A 19,807-nucleotide genomic window follows, 5' to 3' on the forward strand; every position below is an offset into this window, starting at 1 on the left:
AAAAAAAAAAAAAAATAGCCAGGCATGGTGGCAGGTGCCTGTAGTCCCAGCTACTCGGGAGGCTGAGGCAGGAGAATGGCGTGAAAGAACCTGGGAGGCAGAGCTTGCAGTGAGCCAAGATCGCACCACCACACTCCAGCCTGGGCGACAGAGCGAGACTCTCTCTCAAAAAAAAAAAAAGTTGGGAAAAAATAGTCATTAAAAATACTAAAATATGAAGCTTTTTTTCTTCTACAATCTGTTTTGACCTGTTATGTTTTTAATTTGCTATGGAATGTAATTCTAAGAAGCATTTAAATTATTAGCAGGAATTTTACCATTTGCTTAATATTGTGCAATGCTTGTTTTAAATACAAATATAAGAACATTTAACTCCTGTAGAATCACAGAAACTACATAATTAATATTTCTTAGCTTATACATGGATATATATATTTAGTTCTTACCAGGACAGGGTCTCCTCTGTCACTCAGAGTGGAGTGAAGTGGTGCAAACATGGCTTACTGCAGCCTTGACCTCCTGGGCTCAAGTGATCCTCCCACCTAAGCCTCCCAAGCAGCTAGGACCACAGGTGCGTGCCACCATGCCTGGTTAATTTTTGCATTTTTAGTAGAGATGGGGTCTCACCATGTTGCCCAGTCTGGTCTCAAACTCCTGGGCTCAAGCACTTCTCCCGTCACTGCCTTCCAAACTGCTGGGATTACAGGCATGAGTCACCACACCTGGGCTTCAGTTCGTTGTTTTTTTTTTTTTTTTTTTTTCAGATGGACTTTCACTCTTGTTGCCCAGGCTGGTGTGCAATGGTGTGTTCTTGGCTCACTGCAACCTCTGCCTCCCAGGTTCAAACAATTCTCCTGCCTCAGCCTCCTGAGTAGCTGGGATTATAGGTGCCCACTACCACACCCTGTTAATTTTTGTACTTTTAGTAGAGATGGGGTTTCACCATGTTGGCCAGGCTGGTCTCCAATTCCTGACCTCAAGTGATCTACCAGCCTCCGCCTTCCAAAGAGCTGGGATTACAGGTGTGTGCCACCGCGCCCAGCCTTCAATTCTTTTTTTTTTTTTTTTGAGATGGAGTCTCACTCTGTCACCCAGACTGGAGTGCAGTGGCGCAATCTCAGCTCACTGCAACCTCAGCCTCCCGAGTAGCTAGGATCACAGGCACCTGCCACCACGCCCAACTAATTTTTGTAGTTTTAGTTGAGATGGGGTTTCACCATCTTGGCCAGGCTGGTCTTGAACTCCTGACCTCGTGATCCACTGCCCTGGCCTCCCAAAGTTCTGAGATTACAGGCATGAGCCACCGCACCCGGCTTTCAATTCTTAATATGTGCACATTCTGCCAGCACTGTTGGCTTGCCAGTTAATAAGGAAGGATGGAAAGGAAAAGGATGGATTGGTTACGCTATCTTCCCCTTCCTTTCTGTATCGCTATTTGCAGCATAAATGGGTGGATAACACAAAAGCAAGAAAGGACGCAGCAGAATTCCTTGGTCATTCGTGTTTCTTAGAACACTTCTGTCTTCTTTGTGCACTTGAAGCACATTCTAGTTTGAACTGAAAGCTTGGCCTCTTGGGTCAGTCATAGGTGTGCACTCACCTTGTACTCGCTTTGAGTCTTGTTGAACTCCCATGCATTGTGGGTCCCCCAGATCTGTGTGCTCACAGGCATTGCAGACTCTGTACAGGTATGGTAAGCGAGGAACGGAGTACACTCACTGTATGTGTCTCCTGCTCCCTGCATGTCCCACTGTCCTATCAGGCTCCACTTACAAGACACAAGGTCAAAGATAAAATCATTAAGTATTTCAGGGTCAGGGACGGTGGCTCATGCCTGTAATCCCAGCACTTTGGGAGGCCAAGGTGGGTAGATGACAAGGTCAAGAGATTGAGATCATCCTGGCCAACATGGTGAAATCCTGTCTGTACTAAAAATTCAAAAATTAACTGGGCATGGTGGTGCGCACCTGTAGTTCCAGCTACTCGGGAGGCTGAGGCAGGAGAATCACCTGAACCTGGGAGGGAGAGGTTGCAGTGAGCTGAGATCACACCACTGCACCCCTGCCTAACGGCAGAGTGAGACTCCCTCTCAAAAAAAAAAAAAAAAAAAAGAATTTCAGGCTCAGCCAGGCGCAGTGGCTCACACCTGTAATCCCAGCACTTTGAGAGGCCGAGGCAGGTGGATCACCCAAGGTCAGGAGTTCGAGACCAGCCTGGCCAACATGGCAAAACCCTGTCTCTACTAAAAATACAAAAAATTAGCCGGGAATGGTGGTGTGCACGTGTAATCCCACCTACTCGGGACGCTGAGGCAGGAAAATCGCTTGAACCTGGGAGGCAGAGGTTGCAGTGAGCCGAGACTGTGCCACTGCACTCCAGTCTGGACAACAGAGCGAGACGCTGTCTCAAAAAAAAAAAAAGAGAGAGAGAGAATTTCAGGCTGGACACGGTGGCTCACACCTGTAATCCCAACACTTTGGAAGGCCAAGGCAAGAGGATTAGTTGAGCCCAGGAGTTTGAGACCAGCCTAGGCAACAAATTGAGACCCCATCTCTACATCTACAAAAAAGATAATTGGAATTACAGGCATGCACCACCACACCCAGCTAATTTTTGTATTTTTAGTAGAGATGGGGTTTCACCATGTTGGTCAGGCTGGTCTCAAACTCCTGACCTCAGGTGATCTGCCTGTCTCGGCCACGCAAAGTGCTGGAATTACAGGCATGAGATACTGCACCCAGCCTCACATGATTTTTTTTTTTTTTTTTTTTTTTTGAGACCGGATCTTGTTTTGTCACCCAGGCTAGAGTGCAGTGGTGCAATCATGGCTTACTGCAGCTTCGACTTCCTGGGCTCAAGCAATCCTCCTGCTTCAGCTACCTGAGTAGCTGGGACCACAGGCATGTGCTACCACACCCAGCTATTCTTTTTTTTTTTTTGTAGAGACCCTATAGGGTACAATGTTGCCCAGGCTGGTCTCGAACTTTTGGGCTCAAGTGATCCTCTCTCCTTCCCTCCCAAGGTGCTAGAATTACAGGCGTGAGCCACTTCACCCAACCTTCCTCAGATGATTAGGATGCATGCTAAAGTTTGACCACCACTGCTCTTTCTGAAATATTTTTCCTACCTCATTTCAGCCTCCTAATTCCTACTCCCTCTTCCCTGCAAAGGTTACTTCATCAGAGGTGCTAGACCCTGGGCTAGATTAAAAAAGAGATAAAAAAAGAGATCCAAGTCTCTCTTTTTTTTAGATGGAGTCTTGCTCTTCACCCGCTGGAGTGCAGTGATGTGATCTTGGCTCACTGCAACCTCTGCCTCTGAGGTTCAGCAATTCTCCTGCCTCAGCCTCCTGAGTAGCTAGGACTACAGGTGTGCGCCACCACACCCGGCTACTTTTTATATTTTTAGTAGAGATGGAGTTTTCCCATGTTGGCCAGGCTGATCTCGAACTCCTGACCTCAGGTGATCCACCCTCCTCGGCCTCCCAAAGTACTGGGATTACAGGTGTGAGCCACCGCGCCCAGCCTTTCCAATTCTCTTCTGTGAGTTCCTCAGTTCACATCTCCCTGATAGATTGCAAGTTCTAGGTGTGTCCGTCTCATTCTCCATCTTGTCATGAGCGCCAAGCAGGGCAAACAGTAGGCACATAATAAGTGAGGATGGAATTGCATTGGCTCACGGGGTGACCAAAGGAATGGAGATGTCGGGCCTGCAGGCATCACGAAGGGGTCTAGAGGAGCTAGGGAGAAAGGCTAACCATAGACCACCCACTCGCTCTCTAGGTACAGCCTGTACACCCGCACCTGGCTCGGGTACCTCTTCTACCGACAGCAGCTGCGCAGGGCTCGGAATCGCTACCCTAAAGGCCACTCGAAAACCCAGCCCCGCCTCTTCAATGGTGAGCTCTGATTGCCCCTGGCCAGCATCCCCCATTCTGTGCCCCCACCCTCCTACTCCCCTTCACATACCCCAGCCCCTGGGCTCCCTGCCTATTACCCTGCCCACAGCCCATCTCTGTCCCCAGGAGTGAAGGTGCTTCCCATCCCTGTCCTCTCGGACAACTACAGCTACCTCATCATCGACACCCAGGCCCAGCTGGCTGTGGCTGTGGACCCTTCAGACCCTCGCGCTGTGCAGGTGAGGGGAGGGCAGGGAGCAGGGGGTGCCTGGGGTCACCTTGGGGACTGGCAGTTTCCCCTGCTAGAGAGAGCTGACCCTTGTCCGTCTACCCGTGAGATATATCCCATATGCTCCATGTTCACACGTGCACATGCACACACATGGCCTGGGGGAGGGAGGTACAGGGCATGGCTGGGCAGAAGGGGTGAGCAGCAGTGGGGGATGCAGAGCCAGAGGGCTGGGGTGTTGGCCCAGGACTGTGGGTCTAGTGAGTTTCCAGGCTGGCTTTCACTCCCATTGGCCCCCTTCAGACCCCCTTTATTTCTGTTACCTCTGTCTGTCAGTATCTGGGTCTGTCTGTCTTTCCCTCCCATTCCTTATTTCTCTGTGTCTGTCCCTCTGCCTCCATGTGCCCCGTGCTTCACACTCCCGGATTTCTCCCCTCCAGCCCCATCCCCTCCCTCCACTTCATCTCTCCATCCTCTCCTCTCCTCTCCTCTCTACCAGCACCCACACTCCTGGATCCTGCTGCTTTAAGTGTTCCTTGCATCCTGCTCCCCAGTCTCCAAACCTCCTCTCTCCCGCAGGCTTCCATTGAAAAGGAAGGGGTCACCTTGGTCGCCATTCTCTGTACTCACAAGCACTGGTAAGGGGCTCCTGTCTTCCCTGGCCCACCCTTGTCCGGCTGGGCTTGCCAGGACTGGGCCCAGTGAGGACGGCCGGGACCGGAGGTCAAGAAGTCAGTACAGGCCGGCACCCACCTTCCTCGTGAAGTCACCTGGACACCAGCAGGGAGGGAGGAAAGGGGACAGTCTTCCACCACTCCATTTATCGAGCTTCTGAAGCCCCAGAGGAGGGCAGGACAGTCATTTCTCTTTCATTTCATGGGCATGTATTAGATACCTACTGCACACTGGGCATGGGCAAAAGTTATGACTCTTCCATCAAGGAAATTCTGAGACCAATAGGGGAGATAGCCCTGTATCAAAGTACGTAACAGTGGAGGCAAGAGGGTTGGGAGTTCAAGCCCAACCTGGGCAACATAGTGAGACCTTGTCTTCACAAAAGAAGTATGTAATATTCAGGTAGCAGTTGGCAACAGGGTACAGGGATGGGAGGCCCAGGAAAAGTGTGATCAGATCCACTTGGAGAATTGAAAGATGGTGACCTGAGCTGAGAGTCCAGGAAGACCGGCTGGCATTGGCCAGCTTGAGTTGTTGGGGGCGATGTTCTGAGCAAGGGAACAACTTGAACAAAGGCCTAGAGGTGTGGACAACTTGCTTAGTCCAGAAGCCACAGCCCCAGCACTTAAAGGCCTGGAGATGCTGTGGGAAAGAGGGGGGCTTAGGTACAGTTGCCCCTTGAAACCCCCTGCCTGTCTCTGCCATCCTGCAGGGACCACAGTGGAGGGAACCGTGACCTCAGCCGGCGGCACCGGGACTGTCGGGTGTACGGGAGCCCTCAGGACGGCATCCCCTACCTCACCCAGTAAGTCCTTGACCTAGGCAAGGTCCTAGGCCCCTTCCATGGGCCCTTTCCCCCACCCCCAGCCTTCAGTGAAGTGTTTCAGGGGTACCAACAGGTGGATCTTTGCCAGTGCCCTTCCTGGCCCAATCCCTGCCTATCTGAAGACTGGCACTGCCCATCCTCCAATTGATCCAGCCTTAGTCCCCAAAAGAGGAAAGGGGGAGTGTTCGGACCTGAGACCCTGGGCATTGGGGTATCTGCTTTTGTATGGGAGCCCACCCTCTTGTGAATCACCCAGCCTCTTGGGCCTGGGATGGGGGCAGGGATCAGCATGGCACAGATCCAGTACCTTCTCTCCCCTACTCCCTTGTTCCCCAGTCCCCTGTGTCATCAAGATGTGGTCAGCGTGGGACGGCTTCAGATCCGAGCCTTGGCTACACCTGGCCACACACAAGGCCATCTGGTCTACCTACTGGATGGGGAGCCCTACAAGGGTCCCTCCTGCCTCTTCTCAGGGGACCTGCTCTTCCTCTCTGGCTGTGGTGAGTCCCCCTGAAAGAGAGAGGAACTGGGAGAGGAGGGAGAGACAGAAGCCAGGGCAGCCACAGTCCCATGGAGAGCACGGAAGCCTTAGTTTTAGCACAGGTGTTGCCGTGGCAGTTACTTCCATCTGTGTTACTCAGACTGGTTTTAATCCTTGAGACTTCCCTTGGGGTACCTTGGGAGGCTGAGGCAGGAGGATCACTTGAGGCCAGGAGTTGGAGACCAGACTGGGCAAAATAGCAAGACTATCTCTACAAAAATATTTTAAAATAAGCCAGGCACGGTGGCTCATGCCTATAATCCCAGCACTTTGGGAAACTGAGGTGGGAGGATCACCTGAGGTCAGGAGTTCAAAACCAGCCTGGTCAACACAGTGAAATGCCGTCTCTACTAAAAATACAAAAATTAGCTGGGCATGGTAGTGCGTGCCTGTAATCCCAGCTACTAGGGAGGCTGAAGGCAGGAGAACTGCTTGAACCCGGGAGGTAGAGGTTGCAGTGAGCTGAGATCGTGCCACTGCACTCCAATCTGGAAGACAGAACAAGACTCTGTCACAAAAAAAAAAAAAAAGAAAAAAAAATTAAATAGTATAAATACTATAGGCCAGGAGCAGTGACTCAGGCCTGTAATCTCAGAACTCTGGGAGGCCAAAGCAGGTGGATTGCTTGAGCCCAGGAGTTCAAGACCAACTTGGGCAACATGGTGAAACCCTGTCTCTACAAAAAATACAAAAATTAGCCAGGTGTGGTGGTGAGCCCATGAATTCAAGGTTGCAGTGAGCTATGATTGTGCCACTGCACTGCAGCCTGGGCAACAATGACACTCAGTCTCAAAAATAAAAAAGACTTGCCCCAGCTGTTGGACAGAATGAGAGAATGCAGGGAATTAGTTTCCCCTGGGTGGAGCCTGGTTCTCTGATACACTGACTAGCAGGACTAGGTTATGAAAAGTTTAGAACCGCTAGGTGAGGGGGTGGGTGAGGATCACAAGTCCCAGGCTGCATGGAATCCCAAAGGGCAGCCTAGGCGAAGAAGTGTTCTGCAGGAAAGAGCAGCCCTGCATCTACCAAGCCTGGGGCCTGCAACCTGAAGATTCTGCAGCCCCTCCCTTCAAGTGTCACTGTGTGCAACGGAGGCCTCAGATGGGCTTGGTTAGGGGTGACCAGTTGGGCCCAGCTCCCAGTGAGAAGGAAGGAATAGATGCCTGGGGTGGGCCTGGCAAGGGCACAGTCAGGGCTGGTGGCCAGCCAGAGCATTACAAGCTGGTTCCCACCTGTCTGGGTGTGCCTTATGTCGTATCGTGTTATCCTGGCGCCTTGTGACATACCCTCCAACCCCCCGCCAGGACGGACCTTTGAGGGCAACGCAGAGACCATGCTGAGCTCACTGGACACAGTGCTGGGGCTAGGGGATGACACCCTGCTGTGGCCTGGTGAGACACCCCTTTACTACTCCCTATCCCAAGGACCTTCCCAGCCCCTCACTCCCCTAGAAAGCAGGCCAGCCCAGTTCCTGGCCCAGAAGCGACATAGCTCCACCTCCAGGGGTAGAGGCAGAGTTCTGGCCTCCCTTCCTCCTGGAGTGCTGACTCCATAACACCTCTGCTTCTCACATTACCTTCCCCTGCCAGCCAGACTTCAGCCTCTTGGGAGCCCTGCAGGCCCCAGGGCATTCCAGAGAGATGTCTAATTGTTCATAGCCCAAGCCCAGAACAGAAAATAGCCTTTTTTTAATCTGGGGAGAAGTCAGTAAATCCACTCTGCATGTAACCATTGCCGTGTAGTGCTTGAAAACATTCACAGATATCTGTTAATCCTCAGAACATATATTCATTCATTCATTCATTCATTCATACATTCAACAAGTGCTTTCTGTGCACCTAACACATACCAGGCTCTGTTCTAGGCACCAGGAACACAGCAGGTACATCTGTATCTGGTGGCATCATTGTTCTCTCCACTTGCCAAATGAGAAAATGGTGCCTCAGAGAGGTGCCATGACTAGACTGAGGTCACACACTAGGCAGTGGCGGAGTCAGGGCTAGATGCAGGCCTGCCAGCTCCAGGTCTAGTGGTTTTTTCCCCTGGAACCATTGCCACGTTTTCACCCATGGCTGACTTGTGCCCGCAGTTAGAGAAGCAGCTCCTGGAGATTGGGGTTTTCCTGGAAGTGCTGCCCTTGTCCCTGGTGGTCGGGTGCCCATCAGCCTGGACCTGGGGCAGGGAAGACTGTTCTGACCAATCTCTCTCTGCTGTGCGTCTCACCCCCGTGGCTGTTGGTAGGTCATGAGTATGCGGAGGAGAACCTGGGCTTTGCAGGTGTGGTGGAGCCCGAGAACCTGGCCCGGGAGAGGAAGATGCAGTGGGTGCAGCGGCAGCGGCTGGAGCGCAAGGGCACGGTGAGGGACTTGGGGTCCAGGAGGAGCTGTGTGGGCAGGCACTCAGCCCCAACGGGAACCCATCCATGCTGACCCCAGGCCTGCGAGCACCTCCCCAAAGCTCTGACCTGTTTGGTCCATGGGCCCTCAAGTCAGAACTCCTGAACTCCAGGATGGGGCAGGAGTCGGGTCAGGCTTCTCTGTCTTGGGTCCGTTTCCCAGCTTCTCTCCACCAAACCTGGTTCCTCTTGCCCACAGTGCCCGTCTACTCTGGGAGAGGAGCGCTCCTACAACCCATTCCTGAGGACCCACTGCCTGGCACTACAAGAGGCTCTGGGGCCGGGGCCGGGCCCCACTGGGGATGATGACTGCTCCCGGGCCCAGCTCCTGGAAGAGCTCCGCCGGCTGAAGGACATGCACAAGAGCAAGTGATGCCCCCAGCGCCTCCAGCCCAGACACCCACACCTCACCATCCTTCTCATCGCTAACACCACCACCTCCATCGGCGCCCAAGCGGGCATCATCCCCCACACTGCTCAGGGGAGGGGAGGCACCAGGCGATGAGACTGTGAAGCCAAGAGAAGGGGGCCAGTCGGAGGCTGGGAACCCCGCAGCACGAGGCTGCCTCATCAATGGGAGAGGAAAGGAGGGGTCTTGGGACATCTCCAGACCCTACCAACTGGGAGGGTCCCCTCCTTCCCTACTCCTGGGACAGCAGCAAGGACATGGGGGTTGCTGTTAGCTTCTCCGTCGGGAGGCCTCATCTCACTGTAGCCCTGGAACCCAGGGCAGAGGGCCCACGCAGGTTGAGTCCATCTTGCCCTTCCCCAATCCAGGGTTGGGAAAGAAGCTCAGCCCCTCACAGTGGCCTCAAGTGTGATGCCTTGCAAAAGCACCACTCAGAGGGGCAGCTGGACTCTGGTGTCCTGAGACTCTGCCCTCCTCCCACAGCCTCCCTGCCCCACCCATCCCTGCAAAGTCATTTTTCAGACAGAGCCATTCCTAAGAACACTGAAGGGCTGGAAGGCTGGCTGGCCACTCTCTGCCTCAGTGGCCTCCCTACAGCCTGGAAGAAGGAGGGTCCTGGTTGCCAAGGAAACCTCCTCATTGAGCTAAGGAGACACTGGAGTCTGGAGTGTGGAGCCCCACAGTCTTGCAGGTCACACGCTCTCCTTGCGCATCTGGCCTGGTCATGCCCGCTGGCCTCTGCCCCTGCCCTGGGCCAAAAGGGCCCCTCCTTGCCAGGGGAGAGACAGCCACGGTCCTCTTTGGCAGCTGTAGTTTTCTCACTTTGGCCCATGTTCTTAGGCGCGTCTGCCTGCCTTCCTCCATCTAACTAATCTCTCCTGCTTTATCTGCAGCCCTTTTCTTCTTTCAGTTAGTAAAGATTTATTCTGTAACCTGACACTCATCTGGCCCTTGCGGTTTGCCAGCCACATTCCCATGTGATTTCCCACTGGCCCCCACCCGGCTGGGAGGAGGGGCTCTGATGTGCAGATTGGAAATCAGAAGTCTGTGAGCAGAGCACGGGAGTGCATGGCAGCTCTGGGCCCCAGGCCTGGCCCGGCCCCTCTGCTCACTCCACCTCCAGCTCTGCTGTTCCTCTGCTCTTAGGTCCAGATTCCTTTGGAGCCACAGCGAGGAACCCTGTGGTCCTCAGGCAGGTGTACCTTGGGTCAGCCAGGAGCCCTCTTTTCCTGTTTTAAAGCCTGCTCTCGGGCTCTGCTCACCTCTGGTGACCCTCCAAGATGCCCCTGCCCTCAGTTTCCCCTCATGATCTGGCCTCTGCCCGCCTCTTCAGCTGCAGCCTCTAGTGCACTTTAGCAATACCACCAGACTAGTTAGAGTTCCCCACTCACCAAGCAAGACATGCAGTTTCATGCCTCTGTGCCTTCACTCACGCTGTTTCTTCCAACTGGAATGCCTTCCCCTGCTCCTCCTGCCTTGTCTGCCTGGCAAGTACCTGTTCATCTCTCACGATCCCCTCAAAGGCCCCCTCCTCCAGGAAGGCAACCCCTGTGCCCCTCCCCTCCAGGCTACCTCTGCACTTTGTCAATGCTTCTCCTGTGGCACTTATCACACTGTATTTTACTTGTTTACATGTTTGTCTCTCCTTCTAGACTGTGAATCTTTAAGGGCATGGACTGTATCTTATGCATCTCTGTATTTCTGCGCCTAGCACGGTGCCTAGCACACAATAGGCGCTCAATAAATGTTGAATGAGTGAATGATTTAACCAGGACTTGATCACCCAACAGCTTGTCTTTGTGGCTACATGAGTGAAAACAGCAGAGAACTTTCTTGCAGTTTTCCCATCTCAGCCCCAGGCCTGCTAACTTGCAGTTAGGCACTTCAAGAGTTTTGATCAGAAATGATGCCCAAAGGCTGGGTGCGGGGGCTCACGCCTGTAATCCCAGCTCTTTGGGAGGCTGAGGTGGGCGGATCACAAGATCAGGAGTTAGAGACCAGTCTGGCCAACATAGTGAAACCCCATCTCTACTAAAAATACAAAAAAGTAGCCAGGCGTGGTGGCGGGAGCCTATAATCCCAGCTACTCAAGAGGCTGAGGCAGGAGAATGGCGTGAACCCAGGAGGCGGAGGTTGCAGTGAGCCGAGATCGTACCACAGCACTCCAGCCTGGGCAACAGGGTGAGACTGTCTCAAAAAAAAAAAGAAAACAACTTAAAAAAAAGAAAAGAGAGAAATTACGCCTAAAATATGTTCCTCCCAAGGCCTATGGGCATCTGTTCAGTTTACGATTGGCTTATCTCAGTGTTTCTCAAAGCTTGAGATACACAAGTGTACACTGGCTGAAGTAGGGTGGCTGTACATGGCCACAGCACAGCAATCAATCGGACTTCAAGGACAAGGCCTTGGCACTAGTGTGTCTTTAATGCCTTTGGAAAGAAAGACCCGGGATCCAGATTCATACTTTAAGTTGGGGAGGTGTCTCTAGTTAAGCTTTAACAACATCGTTTTGTTTTCATTGTATTTATCTTTGGGGTCAATATTTATTTTTGACAAGTGACACCGGTTTTCAGTTCATAAAAATGATTAAAGGGACGGGCATGGTGGCTTATGCCTGTAATCCAAGCACTTTTGGAGGCCGAGGCAGGCAAATCACGAGGTCAGGAGATTGAGACCATCCTGGCCAACATGGTGAAACCCCATCTCTACTAAAAATACAAAAATTAGCCAGGCAGGGTGGTGTGCGCCTGTAGTCCCAACTACTCAGGAGGCTGAGGCAAGAGAATCGCTTGAATTTGGGAGGCAGAGGCTGCAGTGAGCTGAGATTGTGCCAGTGCACTCCAGCCTGGGCGACAGAATGCTGTCTCAAAAAAAATAAATAAATAAAAATAAACATATTTATTGAAATAGAAGAATAAGATTCTCCTATTTCACTTGGCTATAGCAAAGCTCCTGAAGGTAGCCTTGGAATGGCTGACGACCAGGAAGCGCTGGCTCAGCTCCACACTTCCTTGGGGCCAGCCAAAGGCACAGAGTTCCCACACTGGCCACAGTTCAGCCTCGCCGCTTAGGTGCCCTTCACCCCAGGCCAACGACCTTGGCACTGGGCCCAGCTGTCTTGGATCGGGGCTGCACGTGAACTGGGGTTGGAGCCATGGACTGTGTCTTCACCTTCCTGAAGAAGGTGGTTCTGTGTGCTCTGATGTGTTTGAGTCACTGCTATATTGGGCAGACAAACCACAGGGCCAGGCCCTGGAGTATGCAGGTCACTCTGGGTATGCCCAGCTTTGAGGGGCACCTGGTGATGGTTCTCTGGGGCTGGGGGCATCCTCCCACTGGGCCATCTGTACTGAATGATGGGCACATGCCTCTCCCAGAGTGGCACTGAGCAGTAACAACCAGACCACATGCTTCTTGCCAAATAGCAGGTGTCACTGGCCTTACAGACCTGGACTCCAGTTCCAGCTCTGTTATTCAGTAGCCGAGTGACCTTGAGAAAGTCATTTCCCTGACCTCAGTTTCTTCACCTTCCAATGGAGAGGACAATGAGGCAGAACGTTTTAGGTGCAAGAGACAAATACTCAAAACAAAGTAGCTGAAACCAAAAGGAGAATTTACCAGCTCATGAAATTGAGAAGTGTGGGATGATGTCGTGGTGGCTTCAGGAATGGCTGAATCCAGGGACTCAATGGGAATATCTGTTCGGTTCTGCTTTCTTCAGGATTGGTATCATTCTCTGTCAGGCTTTCTCCCTGAAGTAGAAAGATGGTCTCTAGAAGTTCCAGCTTTCTAGGCTGCAGCTTCCTCAAAACTAGTGGAGCCTCCAATAGTTCTAAGACTTGAGTTTCACTGATCCAGCTGGGGTCATGTGCCCAACCCTAAACCAGTCCTAGGAGTTAGGGGAATGGGCTTCTCTGACTGGCCAGGCCAGGTCTCATTTGACCACACTCAGAAGGCCAGTGTCAGATCCAGCTGAACTATGGTGGACTGAAAGTGGGGAGGGGGAGGTCAGGCGTGGTGGCTCACACCTGTAATCCCAACACTTTGAGAGGCCAAGGCGGGCGGATCACTTTCAGGTCAAGAGTCTGAGACCAGTCTGGCCAATGTGGGGAAATCCCATCTCTACTAAAAATACAAAAATTAGCTGGGTGTGGTGGTGCGCACCTGTAGTCTCAGCTACTCGGGAAGCTGAGGCAGGAGAATCGCTTGAACCCAGGAGGCGGAGGTTGCAGTGAGCTGAGATGGCACCACTGAACACTCCAGCCTGTGTGACAGAGTGAGACCCTGTCTCAAAAAGAAAAAAAAAAAGGGCCGGGCGTGGTGGCTCACACCGGTAATCCCAGCACTTTGGGAGTCCGAGGTGGGCAGATCACAAGGACAGGAGTTTGAGACCAGCCTAGCCAACATGGTGAAACCCCATCTCTACTAAAAGAACAAAAATTAGCTGGGCATGGTGGCGCGCGCCTGTAATCCCAGCTACTCAGGAGGCTGAGGCAGGAGAATTGCTCGAACCCAGGAGGCAGAGGTTGGAGTGAGCCAAGACTGTACCATTGCACTCCAGGCGAAACTCCATCTCAAAAAAAAAAAAAAAAAAAATTATGTGTCAGATTTCTGGCTCTATGATTAATTATAGAGAGGAAATGGAGGTAGACACATGACCTCAAAGGTGTTTGAATAATATGTAGTTTTAAAAATAACCAGCAAGCAGTTCATTTGTAAATTTTTTTTCCTGGATCCCAGACTAGCTCTCTTTGCTAGAAGGTGCAGAAAAGGAGAAAGAGTGGGATAACTGGCCAGCCTTAGGTGGTCCAGGGAAGAAGTTGAAGAAACGAACGTGAAAACCCTGTGTGTGCATGAACATGTGTGTGTCGGGGGGCGGTTTTACTCCTCCAAAGCCCTGCCCATAGGTGGAGCCTTTGAAAAAAGTGGGAACCTAACACCAGTGGTCCATAAACACTAGGCTTGGGCCAAATGCTGGACAAGGTGGTAGAAAGAGAACACTTGAAATTGGACTGATCAAGATACAAACAGGTTCTGCTCTAACTGGCTGTGTGTAACACTGGACGGGTGACTCAGGATCACTGAGCCTCCTTGTAGAGAACTAAATGAGATGCACAGAGGTGTTAACAGCAGCCTCTCTTTTTACTGTTATCGATAAACTTAGGGTTAGTCTGCCAGGAGCAGTAGAATAAACAGATTAAGAACATTACTCTTGGCCAGGCACGGTGGCTCACACCTGTAATCCCAGCACTTTGGGAGGCCGAGGTGGGTGGATCACAAGGTCAAGAGATTGAGACCATCTTGGTCAACATGGTGAAACACCGTCTCTACTAAAAATTAGCTGGGCATGGTGGTGCATGCCTATAATCCCAGCTCCTCCGGAAGCTGAGGCAGGAGAATCGCTTGAACCAGGGAGTTGGAGGCTGCAGTGAGCTGAGATCACACCACTGCACTCCAGTCTGGCAACAGAGTGAGACTTCATCTCAAAAAAAAGAACATGGACTCTGGAGGCAGCCCATCTGGTTTGAAGTCCACACTTGCCATGAATAACTCGGGCAAGTTACTTAACCGTTCCGTGCCTTGGTTTCTCATCTGTCAAATGGGGTGATACTACTGAGCTTATTAAAACCTACCGAGCTTTCAAAGCTTATTGTGAGGATTAATGAGTTACTACCTACAGAGCTCGACACAGAGCCAGCCCGCTCCGGGTTAGGAGTTGTTCAGCAGACACTGACCCAAGCGGCCAGGCACCTGTCTACCTCACAGGCTCAGAGAGGGCAACCTGCCCCGCGCCACACAGCAGGTATGTCATCCTGCTCCAGAGTGTTCCTACACTGGCCTAAAGCGCATTATAATGCTTTTTTTACTTTTAGAGACGGGATCTCCCCCCGTCCAGGCTGGAGTGCAGTAACGCAATCACTGCTCACTGCAGCCTTGAACTCCTGGGCTCAAGAGATCCTTCCACTTCAGCCACTGAGTACCTGGGACTATAGGCACATGCCACCATGCCCAGATAATTTTTAAATTTTAATTTATGTATGTATGTATGTAATTATTGAGACTGAGTCTCACTCTGTCACCCAGGTTGGAGCACAGTGGCGTGATCTCAGCTCACTGCAAACTCTGCCTCCTGAGTTCAAGTGATTCTCATGCCTCAGCCTCCCAAAGTGTTGTGATTACAGGCACCTGGAATCACAGGCACCTGCTACTGCTCATGGCTAATTTTTGTATTTTTAGTGGAGATGGGGTTTCACCATATCGGCCAGGCTAGTCTCGAACTCCTGACCTCAAATGATCCACCCACCTCAGCCGCCCAAAGTGCTGAGATTACAGGTGTGAGGCATCGCACCCGGCCCAGATAATTTTTTTTTAATTTTCTGTAGAGACAAGGTCTTGCTGTGTGCTCAGGCTGGTCTCCAACTCCTGGGCTCAAACGATCCTCCTGCCTCAGCCTCCCAAAGTGTTGTGATTACAGGCTTGAGCCACTGTGCCAGGCCAACAGCATTTCTAAATAGATCTCTTGCCAAGAGTTAAAAAGCAGACAACAAACTGGCCATTAGTCCTGCAATCTACTTTGCCGAACTGTTTCACCCCTAGCCACTGGCAGAAGACAGCCAGCACCGAGAGGATGGAATTGGTGGCAGAGGGGTGTGCAAAGAGAGTTGAGAACATGAGTTCCCACAAGGTGGGGAGCCTTTGAGGACAGGCAGGCAGAAGCCTCATGCAGCTAGCGGGGGACCTAACCAAGGAGCAGTGAGGGTCTGGTATGGTGGTACAAGCATGTATTCTCAGATACTTGGGAGACAGGCAGGAGGATTGCTTCAGGCCGGGTGGTCAAGGCTACAGTGAGCTATGGTCGTGCCTCTGCATGTTTTACAAACAGCTTTATTGAGATATAATTCACATAACACAAAATTCACCCATTAAAATGTACAATTCAGGCTGGGCACGATGGCTCACGGCTGTAATCCCAGCACTTTGTAAGGCCGAGGCAGGTGGATCACAAGGTCATAAGTTCAAGACCAGCCTGACCAATATAGTGAAACCCTGTCTCTACCAAAAATACAAAAATTAGCTGGCCATGGTGGCACACGCCTATAGTCCCAGCTACTCAGAGGCTGAGGCAGGAGAATTGCCTGAACCCAGGAGGCAGAAGTTGCAGTGAGCCAAGATTGTATCACTGCACTCCAGCCCTCCAGCCAAGGCGATTGAGCGAGACTCCGTCTCAAAAAAAAAAAAAAAAAAAAAAGAGTTCAAGACTAGCTTGGCCAACATGGCAAAACCCCATCTCTACTAAAAATACAAAAATTAGCCAGGTATGATGGTGCATGCCTGTGATCCCAGCTACTTGGGAGGCTGAGGAAAGAAAGTCGTTGAACCTGGGAGGCAGAGGTTGCAGTGAGCCAAGATTGTGCCACTGCACTCCAGCCTGGGCAAAAGAGCAAGACTCCGTCTCAAAAAAAGTACAATTCAGTGGTTTTTAGTATATACAGCTTTGTGACCATCACCACAATATAATTTTAGAACATTTCATCATCCCAAAAAGAAACCACATGCCCATTTAATATCACTCCCTGCCTTCACCACTCTACCCTATACCAACGCTATGCATCCACTAATCTACTTTCTGTCTCTGTAGCTTAGCATATTTTGGACATTTCATATAATGAAGTAATACATTCTGTGGTCTTTTGTGACTGGCTTCCTTTGCTCAACATGTTTTTAAGGTTCATCCATGTTGGATACGTGTCAGTACCTCATTGTATAGCTGGATAATATTATTTTCTTTTTTTTTTTTTTTTTTTTTTTTGTGAGACAGGTTCTCACTCTGTTACCCAGGAGGCTGGAGTGCAGTGGCTTGGCTCACTTCAACTTCCACCTTCGGACTGAAACAAATCTCCCACCTCAGCCTCCCAAGTAGCTGGCATTACAGGTGCATGCCACCACACCTAGCTAATTGTTGTATTTTTGGTAGAGATGGGGTTTCATCATGTTCCCCAGGCTATTCTCGAATTTCTGGGCTCAAGAGATTTGCCTGCCTCAGCCTCTCAAATGCTGGGATTACAGGCATGAGCCACCGCCCCTAGCTACGATAATATTCCATAGTGTGAATATTCCACATTTTGTTTATCCATTTGACAGCTGTTAGACAATTGGGTTGTTTCCATTTTTTTGTCTATTACGAACAATGCTATGAACATTAATGCACAAGTTTTTGTGTAGACATATGTTTTCAATTCTTTTTTTATATATATACTTTCAGTTCTGGGATACATGTGCAGAATGTGCAGGTTTATTACACAGGTATACACGTACCATGGTGGTTTGCTGCACCCATCAGTTCGTCGTCTACATTAGGTATTTCTGCTAATGCTATCCCTCCCCTAGCCCCTTTTTCAATTCTTTTGGGTATATACCTAGGAGTGGAATTGCTAAGACATAGTAACTCCATATTTAGCTTTTTGTTTTTTGTTATGTTTTATTTTGCTTTTTTACTTAGGGGACTTTCCAGCAAAAACCAAAACCCCACTAGACAAATTCTAAAAGAGCTGTAACACTACATTTAGCTTTTGGGGAACTTCCAAACTGCTTTCCAAAGCAGCTATGAGTTTTCTTTTTTTTTTTTTTTTTTTTTTTTTTTTTTTGAGACAGAGTCTCACTCTGTCACCCAGGCTGGAGTGCAGTGGCTGGATTATAGCTCACTACAGCCTCAACCTCCAATGCTCAAACAATCCTCTCATCTCAGCCACCCAACTAAGTGAGACTACAGGCACGTGACACCACACCCAGCTAATTATTTGATTTTTTTGTAGAGATGGAGTCTTACTTTGTATCCCAGGCTGGTCTTGAACTCTTGGGCTCAAGGAATCCTCCTGCCTCAGCCTCCTAAAGTTGTAGGATTACAGGCATGAGCCACCGTGCCTGGCCACATAAGTTTTCTTAATGCCACTGATGGTGGCTCATGTGTAGAGGAAAGGTTATTTAGAATTGACATTGGCTTTTAAAAATGAATATTCAATTTTTTTTCTCAATTCCTAATATACAAATTTTATTTTATTTTATTTTAACCGATTTTTTATTTTTTTACCTTTTTTTTTTAAGATGGAGTCTCATACTGTGGCCTGGGCTGGTGTGTACTGGCGTGATCTTGGCTCGCTGCAACCTCCGCCTCCCGGGCTCAAGTGATTCTCCTGCCTCAGCCTCCCAAGTAGCTAGGATTACAGGCGCCCGCCACCAGGCCTAGCTAATTTTTTGTATTTTTAGTACAGATAGGGTTTCACTAAGTTGGCCAGGGTGGTCTTGAACTCCTGACCTCGTGATCCACCTGCCTTGGCCTCCCAAAATGCTGGGATTACAGGCATGAGCCACCACGTCTGTCCTTTTTACCTTTCAAGTTCAGGGGTACATGTGCAGGATGTGCAGGTTTGTTACACAGGTAAATGTGTGTCATGGATGTTTGTTGTACAAATTATTTCATTACCAAGGTATTAAGCCTACTACACATTAGTTATTTTTCCTGATCCTCTCCCTCCTCCCACCCTCCTCCCTCCAATAGGCCCCAGTGTGTGTTCACCTCTATGCATCCATGTGTTCTCATTATTTAGCTCCCATTTATTTATTTATTTATTTGAGACGGCATCTCGCCTGTCGCCCAGGCTGGAGTGCAGTGGTGCAATCTCGGCTCACTGCAACTCCCATCTCCCAGGTTCACGCCATTCTCCTGCCTCAGCCTCCCAAGTAACTGGGACTACAGGCGCCTGCCACCACACCTGGCTAATTTTTTGTATCTTTAGTAGAGACGGGGTTTCACTGTGTTGACCAGGATGATCTTGATCTCCTGAGCTCGTGATCTGCCCACCTCGGCCTCCCAACGTGCTGGGATTACAGGCGTGAGCCACTGTGCCTGGCCTTATCTCCCACTTATAAGTAGGAACATGCAGTATTTGGTTTTCTGTTCCTGTGTTAGTTTGCTGAGGATAATAGCCTCTGGCTCCACCCATGTCCCTGCAAAGAATATGATCTCATATTTTTATGGCTGCATAGTATTCCATGGTGTATATGTACCACATTTTCTTTATCCAGTCTATCATTGATGGGCATTTAGGTTGATTCCATGTCTTTGCTATTGTGAATAATGCTGTAATGAACATACACGTCCATGTATCTTTATATGTATTAGTCTGTTTTCACACTGCTATAAAGTCATACCCCAGACTGGGTAATTTATAAAGAAAAGAGGTTTAATTGACTCACAGTTCTGCATGGCTGGGGAGGCCTCAGCAAACTTGCAATCATGGTGGAAGGGGAAGAGGTACATCTTACACGGCAGTAGGCAAGACAGAGTGAAAAAAGCTAACGGGGAAGAGCTCCTTATAAAACCATCAGATCTCGTGAGAACTCACTCACTATCATAAGAACAGGATGGGGAAAACGCCTCCATAATCCAATCACTTCCCAGCAGGTTTCTCCCTCAACATCTGGTGATTACAATTCAACCTGAAACTTGGGGCCAGGTGCAGTGGCTCACACCTATAATCCCAGCACTGTGGGAGGCCAAGGCGGGCAGATCACCTGAGGTCAAGAGTTCGAGACCAGCCTGGCCAATATGGTGAAACCCCCATATCTACTAAAAATACAAAACTTAGCAAGGCACAGTGGTGAGCACCTGTAATCCCAGCTACTCAGGAGACTGGGGCAGGAGAATCTCTTGAACCCAGGAGGCAGAGGTTGAAGTGGGCCGAGATCACACCACTGTACTCCAGCCTGGGCAACAGAGTGAGATTCCGTCTCAAAAAAAAAAAAAAAAAAAAAAAAAAAAAAAAAAAAAAAAAAA

The 19,807-nt window shown here is 50.2% G+C and overlaps 1 protein-coding gene and 1 long non-coding RNA gene across 2 annotated transcripts in view; one reads left to right on the forward strand and one right to left on the reverse strand.

Annotated features, from left to right (window-relative positions):
• The window catches only part of LOC108541847 (probable hydrolase PNKD), a 25,406-nt gene extending 14,665 nt beyond the window's left edge, over positions 1 to 10,741 (forward strand). The window contains exons 2-9 of the mRNA XM_017891564.1: positions 3,783 to 3,898; positions 4,025 to 4,137; positions 4,707 to 4,765; positions 5,515 to 5,607; positions 5,965 to 6,128; positions 7,474 to 7,560; positions 8,411 to 8,526; positions 8,764 to 10,741. Coding sequence (XP_017747053.1) covers positions 3,783 to 3,898; positions 4,025 to 4,137; positions 4,707 to 4,765; positions 5,515 to 5,607; positions 5,965 to 6,128; positions 7,474 to 7,560; positions 8,411 to 8,526; positions 8,764 to 8,937 — 922 coding nt within the window. The 3' untranslated portion in view covers positions 8,938 to 10,741. The remainder of the gene's footprint in view (positions 1 to 3,782; positions 3,899 to 4,024; positions 4,138 to 4,706; positions 4,766 to 5,514; positions 5,608 to 5,964; positions 6,129 to 7,473; positions 7,561 to 8,410; positions 8,527 to 8,763) is intronic.
• Positions 1 to 19,807, reverse strand: part of LOC108541851 (uncharacterized) — a 33,939-nt gene that overhangs the window by 10,719 nt on the left and 3,413 nt on the right. The window lies entirely within an intron of this gene.

Source organism: Rhinopithecus bieti, unplaced genomic scaffold (genome assembly GCF_001698545.2).
Source record: "Rhinopithecus bieti isolate Rb0 unplaced genomic scaffold, ASM169854v2 scaffold_21117, whole genome shotgun sequence".
Classification (NCBI taxonomy): domain Eukaryota; kingdom Metazoa; phylum Chordata; class Mammalia; order Primates; family Cercopithecidae; genus Rhinopithecus; species Rhinopithecus bieti.